The sequence below is a fragment of the Pseudoliparis swirei genome, chromosome 3, assembly GCF_029220125.1.
Source record: "Pseudoliparis swirei isolate HS2019 ecotype Mariana Trench chromosome 3, NWPU_hadal_v1, whole genome shotgun sequence".
NCBI lineage: Eukaryota > Metazoa > Chordata > Actinopteri > Perciformes > Liparidae > Pseudoliparis > Pseudoliparis swirei.
Genome location: NC_079390.1, coordinates 10,219,979 through 10,236,719, shown reverse-complemented (window position 1 = coordinate 10,236,719; position 16,741 = coordinate 10,219,979). Strand labels below are relative to the sequence as shown.

At 40.2% G+C, this 16,741-nt stretch overlaps 1 protein-coding gene across 2 annotated transcripts in view; it reads left to right on the top strand.

Annotated features, from left to right (window-relative positions):
* nlgn2b (neuroligin 2b) overlaps positions 1 to 16,741 on the top strand; it is a 59,433-nt gene that overhangs the window by 35,276 nt on the left and 7,416 nt on the right. For both annotated transcript variants that reach the window (XM_056411601.1, XM_056411600.1), the window contains exons 3-5: positions 231 to 284; positions 4,690 to 4,839; positions 14,628 to 14,813. In XM_056411601.1, coding sequence (XP_056267576.1) covers positions 231 to 284; positions 4,690 to 4,839; positions 14,628 to 14,813 — 390 coding nt within the window. The remainder of the gene's footprint in view (positions 1 to 230; positions 285 to 4,689; positions 4,840 to 14,627; positions 14,814 to 16,741) is intronic.

Sequence of the window (16,741 nt, the reverse complement as noted above, 5' to 3'; positions counted from 1 at the left end):
AGCAGTTGAAACAGAGGGGTTTGGGGTTATCTTTTGGGGGAACCGTGTGTCGTCTTAGTAGCCTACACTTTTGTCTCTAGTTGTATAGCCACTGAAACGCAACGTACAGAACGCTCACCTTTTGCTATGTTTCCTCTTTTAATAAGCTCTTGTTTTTCTGTTTTGTTTTTCTGCTCATGTAATCTTTTAAAATGTTGTCTCCCCCCCCCCTTCTCTTTTCTGAACCTCAGGTCCGCTCACAAAAAAACAAGATGAGTCTACAATGAACCGACCGAGGGATGAAGGTATTTTAATTGCATGTTTTATTTTCTTCCTCGTGCCCCATTTTTCAAGCTCCGGGGGGAATTTTGCGTTTGTATCTGTATTAATAATCACCTTAGACTCATCACTCTCTGCGCACATTACGTTATCCATTGTTAAGTGCTTTTATCAGCACACACATCTGCCATTCCTTATCACTGGCACATGTTGGGCTAACTTCTCACTGGCACACGTTGAGCGAACGTGCATGAGGACGGAGCTATATATAATGTAGTTGTTCTTCATTCCCCACAAATTCAGCTTTCTGGGTACCTGCACAGGGAGATAATTTCCTTTCCTTTCTCAGGTGCGATGTGGTTGATCAACCACATCCTGATGTTCGGACTATCCTGTGTGATGCATCACTGAAAATCAATACTGAGTCCTTTTTCACCATCCGTTTCATTTTTGTACACTATACACCATATGAAATGGTCCGCTGATTTATTGTCCTTCATAATGCTATTGGGCTTTCTCCAGTTCTTAATTTTCAAAGAAAAAAAAAACTAGAGGATTGCTGCACATTTCTGCTATTGCTGTACAAGTTCACTGCAGTCATATGTAAATGCTCTCACTACTCTTCACTGATGCAGCCTAAGTCTATGCAGACAGCATGTGCATCTGTTCCTGTACACGTGCCCAGACATACTGTATATTACATAGCATTATGCATACATAGAGTGCATTACATTTCCATTTGTGCAATGTGTGTCTACTCGAGTGCAGTACATGTGCAAATCTACGTCTGAGTGCACGTGCTCTAATCTGTGCCAATGTGTGTGGTTTTTCTTTCTTTTTTGGGGGTATTTTGAGCTCTGTGCTATTTGGGTATTGAATTCTCTCTCCCTTGCATCTCTAATTGCTATGGTTTAAAAAGAGACAGATGTAGCTAATCCAATTGTGTGTTTTCTTAACGGTGAAAACAGAAGGAAGGATTCATGCAGGATTGCCTAGAAGAGGAGCAGAATGAGAATAGAGATGAAAGAAAGGGAAAAGCTGAGCACTGCGAGAGCACAGGGGAGGGCAATAAGGGGGATAGAAGGGGAAAAATAGTCATAATGAAGACAAGTGCATGATGAAATGACATTTACAAAGCTTTGAAAGTGAGAGAGATGTAGAAAAAGAGAAATTGAGAGGGTGGATGAGTATGAGACTGGTAGAGCTTGACATTTATGCCAACACCTGATGGTTCCTGACAGGATCAGGAGGGCCAGATTCCTCACGTATAATTGCTCAGGTATGGATTGGACCCAGGTTCCCAAACAGTGTTGGAAAATACTATTATTAGCATCTTGTTTTTGAAAGTTATTTATAAGACACTGCATTGCTTGGGTGTGGATTGGATGCAAACAATATTCAAATGCTGAGTCAGACTGAAACTTTTACGCCCAAATCGATTGAGATTTCCATAAGAGAATGAATGAGAGAGGCCCGGAATAATGGAAAAGCAGAAACGAGGCAGTTTCTTTTGGGAGGTAAGACATAACATTGAGAATAGAAGTGAGAGAGGGGGCGGGGGGAGGTTTGAGGAGGATAGTATCATGTTAGTTAGAAGAGGAGTGAATAATTTGCCAGTGTTTTTGAGGCAGGCAGGAAAGACAGAGAGGTCCTTGTTGGCCGTGTAGGCCTTGGATCTGGCCTGATTGAAACACTTTCACCCTGCGACCCTGCAACCCTAATCACCCCTCTGTTTGTGAGAAGCCCTCTCCCACCAGTGTACCATGTGCCTCACTCCAACACACATCCAACTCCATTTGTTTTTATTTTTGTTATATTAAAGTGTTTATCTCATGCCAATGGTGTCATATCTTCAGTGTTTTTAGTAAATGCCAGATGCCGAAATTCTATTATTACCATGTGTCCCATTTTGTAAAATCATAAACCCGACAGATATTATTCTTAAACTTACTAGATGAAAGTCCAAAGCCCCTAAAATATTATCAGAATAAAGTGTGTCCAAGTGATGAGCTATAGACTGCCAGAAGTTTTCTTCTTTTGCACCACTTAGAGTTAGACCTTTTCCTATTCACCTTGCATTAAGGCATTGTGGCTATGCATGAGCTTTTTATCTTTTATTCCAAAATTAAGGTTTACTCTTAGCGTCCATTGGACTCAGCAAATATTTAAGTAATAACTTTGGTGTTTCTGATTAGAACGATAATTTAAAAAAGCTGAAATTATAACAGAAGGATATTTAGTCAGTTTTGGATTTAAAGATCACGGTTATTAACTGGTTAATCTATTAATGTTAAAATTACAAGCTACCCAGGACAGCAATATATACCAATTTAACTTTGACAAAAGAAAAACACCATCATCTTTCAGCCTATTGGAAAAAACAATGAAAGAACGTCTTAAGGGGGAAATACAGTACATGTTTTGCTCAAGACTCGTGGAGCAGAGGCTAGCTTAAAAGAGTTCTCCCTATCAAAGGCACAATTTATAATTGAAATTACTAGAAACTCTTCTGCCAGTATTTAACTCAACTGTCTTCATTTTAAGGAACTTTCCGCATAATAGAGTTCACACTCATTGGAGTGTGTACTTAAGAACATGTAGAGAAAACAAATTATTGATAAGCTACTAAACATTCAACGAATACATTTAAAGGAAATACAAATTTGAACTCCAACAATCTCACACAGCAAATATTGGATCGCGGGGTTGAAGTCAAAGTTGAAGATGTGGTGGTTTGGTGTTGGAAACAAGTGATCATACCAGACCTCAGTAGCTTACTCCTACTAGTTTACCACACCTGAATTTCCAACCCAGCTGTTGGCAGTCGAGTTGCATTGTTGGTATTGTAGGCGTTTGAGAAGGAGGAACAATATGTGGAATACAAAATGGCTAGTTCTTGAGTTCTGTGAGATTCAGCGCAGCACTCTTTTAAATTGGTTTGACACCTGAATGTGCATCAGATATGTTCACATCAGTAATCCGTAAGTTAACACAGCAGTACAATTCTATTTTAATGGTTCAACAAAATACTGATTGGGCCTTTAAGATGGCTGCTATATGTCATAGCCTATAAGTTCATTTTCTCTCAGGATTTAATTCATGGTATGAGTGTTACTGTGAGGCCTGCTGTTATGTCACTCCTCTATACAGCACTGGTAATGCCAGGATAATTGAACTTGTTTACATATCCTCTGGGAAATCAGCCGAGCTACAGAATCCACCGGAGAAGAGCAGAAAAAGAGCAGCGCGTCACAGTGTATGACTGAAAATCTTTATTTTTAGCCAGTCCGCCTGTGTCATACGTTTGATCTATAAAAGATCTCTGCGTGTGTGAAGCCATATGTGCCATTTTTCCATGTTCCCCTTGTGTGTGAGCGCGTGACCGTGAGTGACGCACCCAAGTGCACGTGTAACCTGAGATTCAGGTGGTGATGCAGGCGGGTGTGCAAATACGTGAGTAGAATTTGTAACCACGGCAACAGGCATTCAGTGAGTCGGTGCAATGGAATGGCTGGTGCAGTTCTATTAGCGAGAAGCAGTTTCCATAGCGACTCAACATCGCAGCTGCCTATGCAAGAGTTTGTGTGTGTGTCTGTGTGTTTGTGTGCGCGCGTGTCTCTGTATGAATCCTGTGTGAATTTGCGTGTTCATTAGCGTACCTCGCTATGTATGACTTGCTTTGTAACATTTTAGATTGTTTCATCCTTGCTATCGTGTCTTTTTGGTGTGAATCTCCCCATCCATGTCTCTACCCCCGTCAGTTCTCTTTCACTGCCCTATTTTCATCTCCTTCTTCTCGCCGTCTTACTCCCTTTCATCTCTCTTTCTCTCTTCCTATCTGCCTCTCCCCCCCCCCATCTCTGAGCGCTGAAGCTCATCAGGGTAAACAGATGCTGTTGCTGTTATTTATGTTTCCACTTGGTCTGGCTTTCATACAAATTATCCACAGGCCTTGCACAGTGCAGACGCTAAGCCTAACTGGGCTGCACCGGCAGCTCTCGCAGCCTTATCCACGCTCAAACACTCGGACCATACCACAGACGCTGCAAAGGAGGGGGGTTTAGGAGATGTGAGGGAGTGGGGGGTGGGGGGGGGGGAATTAACCATAGCAACACACTGATGGAAGCGGTATTGATGATGGATGGATGGAACACACTGATGGGCAAAAAGACACCAATAACAGAGAGGGCATCAGAACTGGCTGCACCATTTGGAGGGGTATAAGTGTTTGAGAATGTACCATCACGGCACAGGACAGGGGAAACAGACATCACAGAACCAAGTACAGTTGATAAGCCAAGTGGGTCCGACATGAAATACTTGCTGCCAACTTAAAAACAAAATGTTCATACTAGTGTGGGTGGGTGGTTTTTACCAAGGAATAAATTAACATGAAAATAACGAACGCCAATGTTTGTCTGTGTTGTGCAGATATTCGAGATCGCCGTAAGAAGCCGGTGATGCTGTTCATCCACGGGGGCTCCTACATGGAGGGCTCAGGGAACATGTTTGATGGCAGCGTCCTCGCTGCCTATGGAAACGTCATTGTGGTCACCATGAACTATCGGCTCGGCGTGCTCGGTAAGTTTGGCGTGACACACATCCCGCAGGCCTCATCAGGGTTAGGTCTAGCTTCATCTCACCTTTACCGGTCCCTGTGCCAGAGAGCTGATGTCTATCAAAATATGTGTTTGAGAATTGGTGGTACAATGCACTGGATGGAAAAATAGCACTTTATCAAAACATCCATGTTAAAAAAAACATCCATTTGCAGGCTCTTGTAGTCCCAATACTGTAGGTGTTATACTGTCTTACTCTCAGCTAACAACTCAAGGCATATGAATGTCAGTTCACACTTGTAATGGAGTACACTGTAATGCTATTTGAATTGTTGACACAAAGCATTTCACTCAACTTAAATTATTTCAGCAGTGTTGACATGCTACAGCACAATTAACATGTAAGGGCAAGTCCAGACATCATGCACAAATGAGGAGTAAATGCTGAGCATCCCAAGGGGGCTCCTGTAAGATAATGTCCTATCAACGCAACAACAAAAAAGAAATTGCTCAAGCAGATGCTATTGCTTTATCAGTGTAATCTACAAATACTATATCATTGTGTTTTATCTTTCTACTGATGGCATGAGAATACCGTTTCTGCATAAGCAAAACTATTTCTTCCAAAAACATTTACATCCCCTTTCAATTTTTTAGCATGAAATCTTAATAAGTTGTTCTCCTATCTTGTCTACAACATATGATGTGGTCATGAGTATGAACGTAAAACAGAACCCAGAGCTGAGCCTCTGCTACAAGGATCTCTGTGAACGCTCTTACATTTTAGAAATTGGTTTTAGTGAAAAGATTGTAAACCGCAGAATAGAAATGTTTTCAACTTCAGTCGTTCAGTATGAAACCTCGGCTCAATGTGCATTCGACAGTGTCTAGCTGTACGTTTCAGAAAGCACTGTGATAGATTTACCTTTTGCTTGATGCGGTTGTTACTCTTAAGCCGAAATGAAGACTAAAATCCAGCAGTGACTAGTAGCTCCTATTAGTTTTATGAATATACACATCATGTATGGTCAGTGTAATTCTGTCTTCGTCATCGAGTGGCAAATCTGACAGAAATGATCTGCACAAAGAGGGGGATGATAACCACAAAACATGTGTTCAACCAGTTGCAAAACTCAATGTTCCATGCTCCACAATGTGTAAAAAAAATGGATTTCGTGATTTATTTCCATCCAAAAAAGTGAATTTTTGATAACTTAAAAAATGAATTAGTGTTAAGGTTATTTTATAAGATAACTTTTAAATTGAGTCTCGAGGATCTTCAACACTAGACCCGACTGGTACCTTTCAAATTAAGGACCAGAACCCGACCCAGGCTCAAACTTTATTGATATCATTCTTTGTTCTGACTTGTCCCGAAGAATCAGGGTCCGGGTCAAGTAGCAGAAGATGAATACACGGATATCACAGACTGCTGGTGTGGGACTATCATTATGTACAAAAACAGTCTGTGTGTGCAGCTGCTTGATGTGTTCACTCAGGGTTATTTCTGTTCAGCAGGGATTTCACAATAAAGCGCAAACAGGTGTGTTTACTGTGTTCACCTACCCATTTTTTGGGGGGGATTAATTAGCTGTTGTATTAATATGCACTTCTGCAGAAAAGAAAACAGCCAGGATCAGACTCACTATAAAGTATACTACAGAGACATAATGCTTAATGCCTTTGGTGAGCACTGAAAACTGAAATAAACATATGTTTGTTGCTTTCAGTGTATTTTTGGATTAGGGGGTATTCTATTTGTCCATTCTGTTGGAACTTTACAGTCCTTGCATGGCCTGTGACTGGACTGTGTGTGTGTGTGTGTGTGTGTGTGTACACCCACCTCCTAATACCTGACTCCACATATCAGTGGAGTCAGGTATTTACATTTGCCGTCATCTTTCGGAGATGTTTGCACACAAACTATCTGACGCCGGCATTCCGGTTGCCAGGTTGGGTAATCGGATATTGTTTTTTGCATCACGCCTGTTTCAACATTTCAGAATAATGATAAACAGAGAAATGGGAGTAGTTTAGGATCGAATCCAAGAGCTGCACAGAGTATTAACAGAGGGTAACATGATCCAGAGCGTTATTGAAAGTGCCAATGGAGAGGGGACAAGGACAAACAGAGAGTTAGTGAAAAGAGCACCTGGACCTGCAGCTTTATACCGCTCCATCTCAGCTTTTTTTTCTTGTTTTTGTTGCGTGTTTTTTTCCACAGCTGCTAGACAAATCATGACCGTTAACAAATTGGACGTGAGATTCAGTTCACATTCTGAAAGCGGGTTTGTTGAATGTAGTATTTAAATTACACTCTGAATGAAACTATCTTCGGGGACTTCTTTGTATACTTCTTTGACAGACAACTCCTCTCAGTCAAATTTACATTGACATAGTTTCTGTGATTCATGTTGGAAATGTTTTGAAGTTCATACTCATGCATGAAATTCCACACACTATCATTAAAATGCATACGAATTACATAAATATAAATGTGTAGAGCGCTCCTGCTGAGTGGTAATGAGGGACGACGCAGTGTCCTCGATTCCTTTAACATAGTGGAAAATGTTGCTATGTTGGCGAATGTGTGCTCTCCCTTTCTCCCTCTCAGATATGCTTTAAATGGGTTCCTGTACTGAGGTGATTATCGTAGCATGTGTGTTTGTATGTTTGTGTAGCATAAGCATGCATGTTTGCCCATGTGTGTGTGTGTGTGTGTGTTTATGTGTGCGTCTTGGTTGTGTGCCGTGCGTAAAATATATGTATGAGTAATACACCATCCATCTGAGTTTTTAATAGCGCTCCTATCTGACACTGGATTTGAGTCAAAGTGAGAAACACTAGCATGCTGTATTTTAATAGTTTTATGTCCTAATCTTGAGTATTAACTTGTTCTTACAGACACAGGAGCTTACATATGCCAACTTCATTTCATATAATGCCTGTGCCTTTAAGAGAGGGAGTCAGGAATAAAGGAAGAAGTGTAAGCAGGGAATAGAGACAGATGAGCGAGGGAGAATCGTATAGAGACAGTGAAGGGAAAGGAAACAGAAGGGGGGAGATGGGAACAGTCTAAAAATAAACCGTCAGAAATGCTTTTTTAAATCGGCAGTGATGCAAAGTATTCATTCAAATAAACGCTCTTGCAGTGTGACCACAGCTCCCTTCCATATGGTTTAACGCCATATGTTTTCACCCCAGTGCGACACATACGCGTGTAACTTTCCAGAAAATATACTTTTCTCATTAATTAATGATGCGCTCTGTCGTTGTGGAGCGAGATGGGAGAATGAGAAGAAAATGTCTGCTGCACACAGCCTGGTTCAGAGGTTTGGTGACAGTTGAGATTCCAGATTGCACCTCTGCTCACCTTCTCCTACCTTCCTCCTGCTTCAGGCCCAGAGTGCCTTCTGATTAGTGTTGCACAGCCATCTGTTCGGACTAATTAACTAATTAACTCATTAATGAACTCTGGGGAAAGGCCCACCATCGCTCTCTGAGAGCGAGAGCATTTTTCACCTCAGGAAGAGCGATGAATCGTTTCTCTATCCAGTTCCAGCGTTATACTTGTAAGTAAGAGCAACCCATTTAGGAGTAAATACCACCACATTTAATAACCCCGGCTTTTACACTGAGCGTTTAAGTTCAGATCATACTCATTGTGTTGTCAATGTTCTGAAGATGTGTCATGTTTTGTCCATGCTAACACCCAAATAGATCAATACTGGCGGTCAATATGATTTATGGTCTATTGATTGAATTTGTATTGACCACTTGAGGGAAGTGTTTTGTTTACCTCAAGCTGTAAACACACCACTGACGTTATTTTTGTTAAACTGGTTATATGTTGAATGTATTCTATTTATGCATCCATCAGACACTAAGCAACAGTGATATATATGTGATTGTATTGCTAACCTGTTCGCAGGAAGTTACTTATTTTACACATCCAGCAGAGACAGAGCAACAATAGAATTTATTTTGAGTCATATTTGTGGCCTTCTGACAAATGTAACTTCAATATTTAATCTCTTTTTAGCTCTGATTAGGTCTTCACCAACTCCGGAAGAAAATATACACATATTTGTCTATTTAGCTTCTACGTGCTCCACTATGTTCAGCAGCTGTTTGGTTGTTTCAACAAAACAAGGCTGATGAGAGCAATGAGACTGAACCAGAACTGTAACGGTGCTAGTTATAGGAGGTTGGGTGAATACCAGAGGTCGACTGAAACTCTATGAGAGCAGCAGCTGTGGGCTAACCGGCTCACATGCACGATCATGCACTAAATGCAAGTGCAGCCGGCCGGCTATGTCAACAAAGCGAAGAGAGGCTCGGGTTACAACACAAACAGATTCTCTGCACTTCTTTCAAAAATATTTTTAAATAACAGAATGCAGCAACAAAAATCATTTATCTTTTGCTTGTTGTACTCTGTCGAGTTGGTTTGCCCATTAAGTAGACGGATCAATCAATTGAAAATGATGAATCCAAAAATAATGTGCTCATGTTTGTGACACACTGGTAAACACCATTTAATCCATTACTCAATAAATGTAATTTATGTATATTTTTAAGCCCAAGCACATGAAAACATTTTGAGCACAAGCCAAGTCAAACAGTATTCACAAATGCTAGCCCGGTCAGCCTGGGGAATTAGTTAAAATTGGGTTGCCCGTTGTTCTTAAAACATCCCTTTAAATATGACAAACAGTATTTTTAGCCAGCAAAGATTTTGCTGTCAATTAATTTCAGTTTAGCCGCCTTCCCACAACTCTGATGTCCCTAAATACAAATGAAACACACCTCCCACTCCCTGCACAGAATCACAATCTTCCCACTCGGCAAGCAATGGTTAACTCTTCTTTTTCCCACATTTTGCCGACAGTGCACGACTGTGATGACAACACAGAAAAACAGACATTTTTGCTTTAGTGTTATTCTGACTGACTCACGTGCAAACAAAGCTTTTAAATGCATTGCCATGGCATGCTTCATACTTGGTCTATCTGGTCCCCATTGCAAGTGTGATTGTGTAGAATGTGATGCGAGTGTGTAATGAATGTGATGGTCAAATTGTGTGTGTGGGAGGCTTCAAGTTGTTGCCAAGAACAGTTGCTTCCATGATACAGGCACATTTTACGTTGAGCACTAATGACCTATGTGTATGTTGACTGAAACTGACACCAATCTGCCTCCCAGGCTGGCAGCCAGCTGCACAGCTGGACCAATAAAATACAAGGAAAATAATGAACTGTAGAGTCATACTCGATGCTCGACATGTTAACCGCCACATAGTTGGCCACAAAGTGTCCAAATCAAACTCTTTACAAAGAGGAATTGTTAGTAACTAATTATTTGACATACCTTTAATGATAATAATTTGCCTCCATTTTAAACAAATATAGCCTATAGAAATGATGTCATGTTGTAACTAGATAATCAACTCAAATACTAAGCTGTTCACTGGAAAATCTTTAACATGGCTGATCAATAACTTTTGGTGAGATATCCACATTTAAATAAAGGGACCATCTCTATATCATTAGCTTTATTGTGAAAAGTTTGGTCGGTAAAACTAGGTTCTCTTTCTAAGGGGTTTTAACTTGTTCAATTTGATCCTTTTTTAAAAATTCTCACTGAACTCATCGAAAGCTTTGAGAAGTTTTTGTGCGGGTGTGAATTTTGAAGCATTGCTTTTCAAATGTGCATGACAGCCTGGTTTTACTGCACAGCTTGGTACCATTTGAATGGACCTTTGAGAATAAAATTGAGTGAGATAAGTAAGGTAATAAATACAATGACATTGGAAGCCTATGGGCGGTGTGGTGAAATTACATTAGTTCAGCAGGAGAAGGCCCAATTACAATATAACTTCCTTTCTGGGTATACTTGACGAACAGAGTGATATGGAATTGAAATGGGCCTGCCAGGGTCTTCTGATTGGGCTTCCAGCGCCAACTAGGAGATTTAACAGATTTTTGTAATCCAGGTGTATGGAAAAAGGTATAGCAGCAGATCTTTGAATCAAAGACTGGAAATGATCATACAACACCAAGGGGGTGCCAGCATTGCTTTAGACCGTAAGTCTCAAACAAGACAGAAACATTTTATTTTAAAAAATCACCCTGTTTTTAGCAGATGTATAAACAGATTATTAATCAAATGATATTTTGTTCACAAAAACTCTGGCGAGAATGTGACATTACACTGTTTATCGTGTGTTAATGCCTTTACAGGATTTACTAACTTGTATCAGATATCAGACTCTGTCCTTTTATTTACTAAAGAACCTTTGAAGAACTTTGAAAATCTGATGTAACTTTATCCCGTATAGTGCATACAGTACAGATATATTCATCTACGCTTACATTCATACACAGTAGATAGTCCCCAAGGTTGCCGCGCAATGCTGAATAATCAAAACCACTTTATTTCAATCGTCAATAAAGATTCTTCAGTCTGCAGTGTGCAGGAGACAGTCACCATCTGCTCAGGTTTTTATGTCCTGTATTGTATTGGGGCCTCTGCTTGATTCATTTTGTGACCTCACTTATGCGAAGCTTTGTTTTTTCTCTTCAATCACCTTTTCTGCACGCATAAAAAGGTTCTACATTCCCTTTGATTTTTGACATCTCTAATCATCCTCTCTGTGACGTCACAGCAAAATGATATAATATGCCCTTGAATATATTCCTTTCACCTCTCTCTCTCATTTAGGATCTGACAATAACTTTGGGTAATATTCAGTTAGATTTGTAAACTTTTTTTTTGTATCCCTTTTTCCTACCTAACCCCGACGTTTACAATATAGAACACTGAATATACTCTGCAAAACATTGAAAACATCCTCAGAGCTGCTGACCCATTTTGGTGCATGACACACTTCCCTTGTCTCAAAATTGAAAAAGGAAATCTTCCCAATACATGTCTGATTCTTTATAGAAACACATCTTCCTGCTGCAGATGCGATACAACACCAATATGGTGTTTAGTTTTACCATGACGTATCTCATCAGCATACATTAGGAGTGCTGAGTGCTCCTAAAAAAATGTTATTCAGTGATAGTGCACATTATGCTTTAATGATTTCATAAGATACACTTTTTGGAAAGATTGTTCTAACTACGACAGGAAAACTCTATGAGTGGGTCTTGAGGTTTTTTTTGTAGGATGCTCCGCTTGATACTGTATAGCCTACTATAATATTTCAAATGTCCCTCCTTATATTGCTAACCACTCCTCTGTTTTCTTTCATCCATTCATTTCATGTCTCCAGCCTGTGTTTTTAATTAGAGGTTGATGACTTTCCTCACAGTTCCTTGGCCGTTACATAAAGCAAGTGGTGAATATGCATGAGTTCAGCCTCATAAACTGCTGCTCTCAGCGCTAAAATCAGGAGGAAGCCCAGCTCAGCAGATAGGGGGGTGGTGGATCAGAAAGAAAACGTACTGAAAGAGAAAGAGGAGAAGAGGGAACGTGTCGACTTATCTTCAGTGGCGGACAATGAACCACATTCCCTTTCTTCATATTGCCCTTGCAAAGAGAGGGACAGGAGGCGGTTGCTCCAGCTAGCATGCTAGTTCATTCACTCAACTGCGCGTGCACTGACTTTGTTTTTGTGTTCATGTGCGCATGCATGCATCTGTTTGTGTACTTGAATATGTAAGTGTGTGTTTGTGCAAGCTTGTGTGTAAGTGCTTCTGTGAGTGTCCAGGGCTCTCAAGTTTTGAAGACAGGCAAGAGTGACATTTCTATCAGCACCCCCCCCCCAACCCCCTGCTTTATTTTCATTGGTTGCTGGATTAAATCTTACCCAGATACGGGGTTTTTTCTGATTGGCTATTGTGTAGCCCATTTCTTTTTTTTGATTGGCTGATAAGTGGCACCTCACAGCAGAACTCCAGGGGAGCGCTTGATTCCTCCACGGTGAGGGCAGCGCGGCCAGCTCATTTGCGCGCTGCGGCACATTAAAACATTAAATAGCCGAGAGTTTTTTTCAGCGTGAGAAATACGATTTGTGGCGGGAGTGCGTGACTTAAGACCGAAATGCGTGAGTCTCACGCTCAATGCGTGAGACTTGAGAGCCCTGGAGTGTCTGTCCATATCATTTTGCCTAAAGCGCTCTGGACAGTTGCCAGGCAACTGTGTCAGGCCGCGCAGCACTAGGCAGGGCGTCCACGGAGCAGACACTTCCACATGCCTATGGTTCTGATAAGTGGCACAGGTCAGTGCTGATACGTTACCGGGTCAGAGTCACGTCAGGCTAAGAGCCAGTCAACTGCTGGGTTGATCTAAGGATAGTACAATTACACAATAGCACGCTAACTATAACCATATATCTATTTGATCGTCTATCTGTCCTATTAACTTTGGTTTCTCATGATCATCATCGCATATTCATTAGGTAAGAAGAAGGATTAATGTTTTCTCAAGAGTGAGTCACTATTTGTGGTTGCGTATTGGGCATCTATTCGACCTAGAAAACCACTACATATTACTTCTGACTGGCTAGTATTTATAAATATTGTCAAAATGTGAACAGTAAATAACACATAATTTGGATGACCCTCTTTAATATGAATCACAAATAACCCAGGTAAACCTGTAGCGTAAGTAGAGTGTGGAATGACACGTTTGGGTCACACTAATTATTAAAGAAAGGTCAGTTTCGTAAGTTATCATCACCATCATCATCATAACTTATATTATAATTACTAACAATAAAACACATTTGTGTTGAATGTCCTCTTTTACGACCTGCCTCTGTGGGCTCTCTAAGCTGTACTCTATAGCGAGGCCACTTGCTCCAACTGCCCTTCAAAGCATCCTGCTGCTTAGTTTAGTCATGTATGTGTTTTACAATTCAAACACCAGGACACTTGCTGAATTGGAATCAACAGTATCCACCAAAACACTGCAATGTGGGCTCATGCCATAGAGAGATACACCATTACTAACACAGTGTACGAGGACACACTGACCATGACACCAGGACCTTTATTATAGTAGTACATCTTATGTATACTAGATCATGCTGTACATATCCCTGCAAAACTAATGTATTATTCAATCAATTTGCTCATTTAGATGACATATAGCATGGTTATTATACTGTATTTAGAGCCTTACGTCAACAATATTGAATTCCCTCCTGGTTTTGAATAACTATTGGACTGTAGTCTGGGTTTTTTTTCTTTCTTTTTCTTTGTGTCCTCCACCCCAACAACCTCTAATATGAGTAGGATACTGTTTACTCAAATCATTCCAGATTTCTTTCCACGGTATTGAAGATGTCCAAACTGTTAAACGTGTTAAAAGCTCTGCTTCCTGTGGGGTAAAATAGCCTGGTAGTGCCTAAAAATCAATTATTTTTCTGTAATTCAATATCATACTGAAAGAACAAATAATTGTGTGTGTAAGACATTGTGTTCAGTTTATTTTATCTTGTTGTGGGTGTGCACCTACTGTGTGAATATGTGTCCTGGAAGTAGGTGAAACATGGCTTCGGTTGCTCTCCTCCTCTCTTTGCTGACAAGTTCTCTTAACTGTGTTGTATTTCAAGCGTGGGTATTAAAAATGAATAATTTGGCATGTTTTCTGTGTGAAATCTCCTCAGACTTGCAATGAGTTGGAAGCTGAGAAGTTCCTCACAATGACAGGATGCCATCTTCTGTTTATGTACAACAATTTATATTAGAAAACTGAATAAATGCACAGGATTATGTTATCCTGTGCTCCTCTTCCTGCACATCATCAGTTTTCTTTCTCTTTTCCTCTCTGTGTTTGTTCTAATTTACCCTGCAGGGTTTCTGAGCACAGGGGACCAGTCCGCTAAGGGGAACTATGGCTTGTTGGACCAGATCCAGGCCCTGCGCTGGCTCAATGAAAACATTGGCCACTTTGGAGGAGACCCAGAGAGAATCACCATCTTTGGCTCGGGAGCTGGTGCCGCTTGTGTGAACCTTCTCATCCTCTCCCACCACTCCGAGGGTAAGGTTCTTTCACTGTCATTGTCACATTAGTAGTCCTATACCCTGCTCAAAGGGGATTAACATTTCAGGACAGTGTGGGTAGTGTATTTCTTCACAGAGCATGATAGTCATTTCAATGAACAGCCTAAACCACATGACTTTTTTTGTTTCTTCATATATCTATATATATATATATATATATATATATAATATATTATTCCCTCAAGGGGATGCAATATTCAGAAATGAGTCATCCACTTTTTTTAGCAAATGTGTGTGTGTATATATATATTTTATATATATATATATATTTATATATTTGTGTGTGTATATACATTTTAGCAAATATGTTGGTGTGTACATATATATATATATATATATATATATATATATATACTGTATATTTGTGTATGTGTGTGCATGTGTGTGTGTGTGTGTAGACACCCACCCACACACACCCACATTTGCTACAATTTGATAGAATTGTCATTCTAGACTGTGCTAAAGGACAACTAATGTGACAGATGGATGAACCGGTAGGTTATCTGCCATAAAACCATTATTCACCTTGGGACACAAACCATGTAATAATACCAAATAATGTTATAAGATGACTGAACTGCACTGACAAAAATGTTCTTCTTTGGTGTATCTTACGTAGACTTCCAATGAAAGACATCATGAGCAAATACATTTACATACTGTACATACATGCACGCATGCATACATACATACATACATACATACATACACACATACAGCTGTTGGTTCAACTTATTAACTTGACTGTTACTGTTCTGTTTAGATGCTGACATGTCATGAATGTGCTCTCTGAATGAGTTCATCCCCTTAATAGATGGGCAGTGTAAAGTGCCCTTTTGTTCAGTAATCTAGCAATTTGTGCTTTTAAAAGCATTTCTTTCATCCTTTTCTGAAGTAAATGTTGCTCACATTTCTGGTTTTGATTGAGATCTCTTGCAGTGTTCACTATCTCTTCTGGCAAACAACGGTGTTTTATAAAATCTCTCCTCAACTTATTCCGTTTCTAATTGGTCACTGCAGATGAGTGACTCGGGTGAGGGACGGCAGGCCTCCAGCTTTTGGTGGACAGCGGAATGTATGGTTAAAGTAGTTTTCACCATGCAGTGGGATTTGTTCTGTGTTTTGGGTTTGGTCACTACTCTAACAGTCATTATTTATGACTACTGTGCATTAAGAAAACGTGAGGAGAGGGAAATGGGTTCCGTTACAACAGGTGTGGGGCCCTTACCAGCTGCATCATAACTGAATATTACATTCTCTATACGGTGGCTTTGATGTCTATTCCTCGTTTGAAAGCAGAGTATTACAATACAGTCCATGGAAGTGTAGCCTTGTTATTTCATGTGATGAAATTTACTTGAAACTGTACATTAAAATCAAATACTATTAAGTCTTGTGTCAACCTTGGCCTGACCACCCCACTGAAGTATGCTACTTATTAAGGACTGTACTGTACTTCCTTTGTTTTTGAATGGCAGATCTGTGAGATACCCACCAGATGTTTGATCATTAACCCTCTGATGTGAGTAGAGCTCAGAAGATGAATCGCGCTTTATATTTTACCCAAAAATTCGGATTATGTTATTACTGAACTGTTAACCTTCAGAAACTGACCTTGAACAGACCAAATTAAAAACTTTGTAAAAAATTATTATTTGTACACATTGAGGAAAGTGTGTGTGTCTGGGAACACACACACACACATATTTGTGTCATTCAGGAGGGCATGGAAAAGCATTTCAATGATTGGGTCGTATCGGCCAAGTTGTTAAATGTCGCCAAGTGGCCAGCTAATGTATGGCTGCAGTGCATGCTGTCCATAGATCAAGATTGATACTCGCACAAGCACTTGTGTTCAGATTGTATTGTGCGTGATTGCGGAAGGTGTTGTATTTAATACTTATC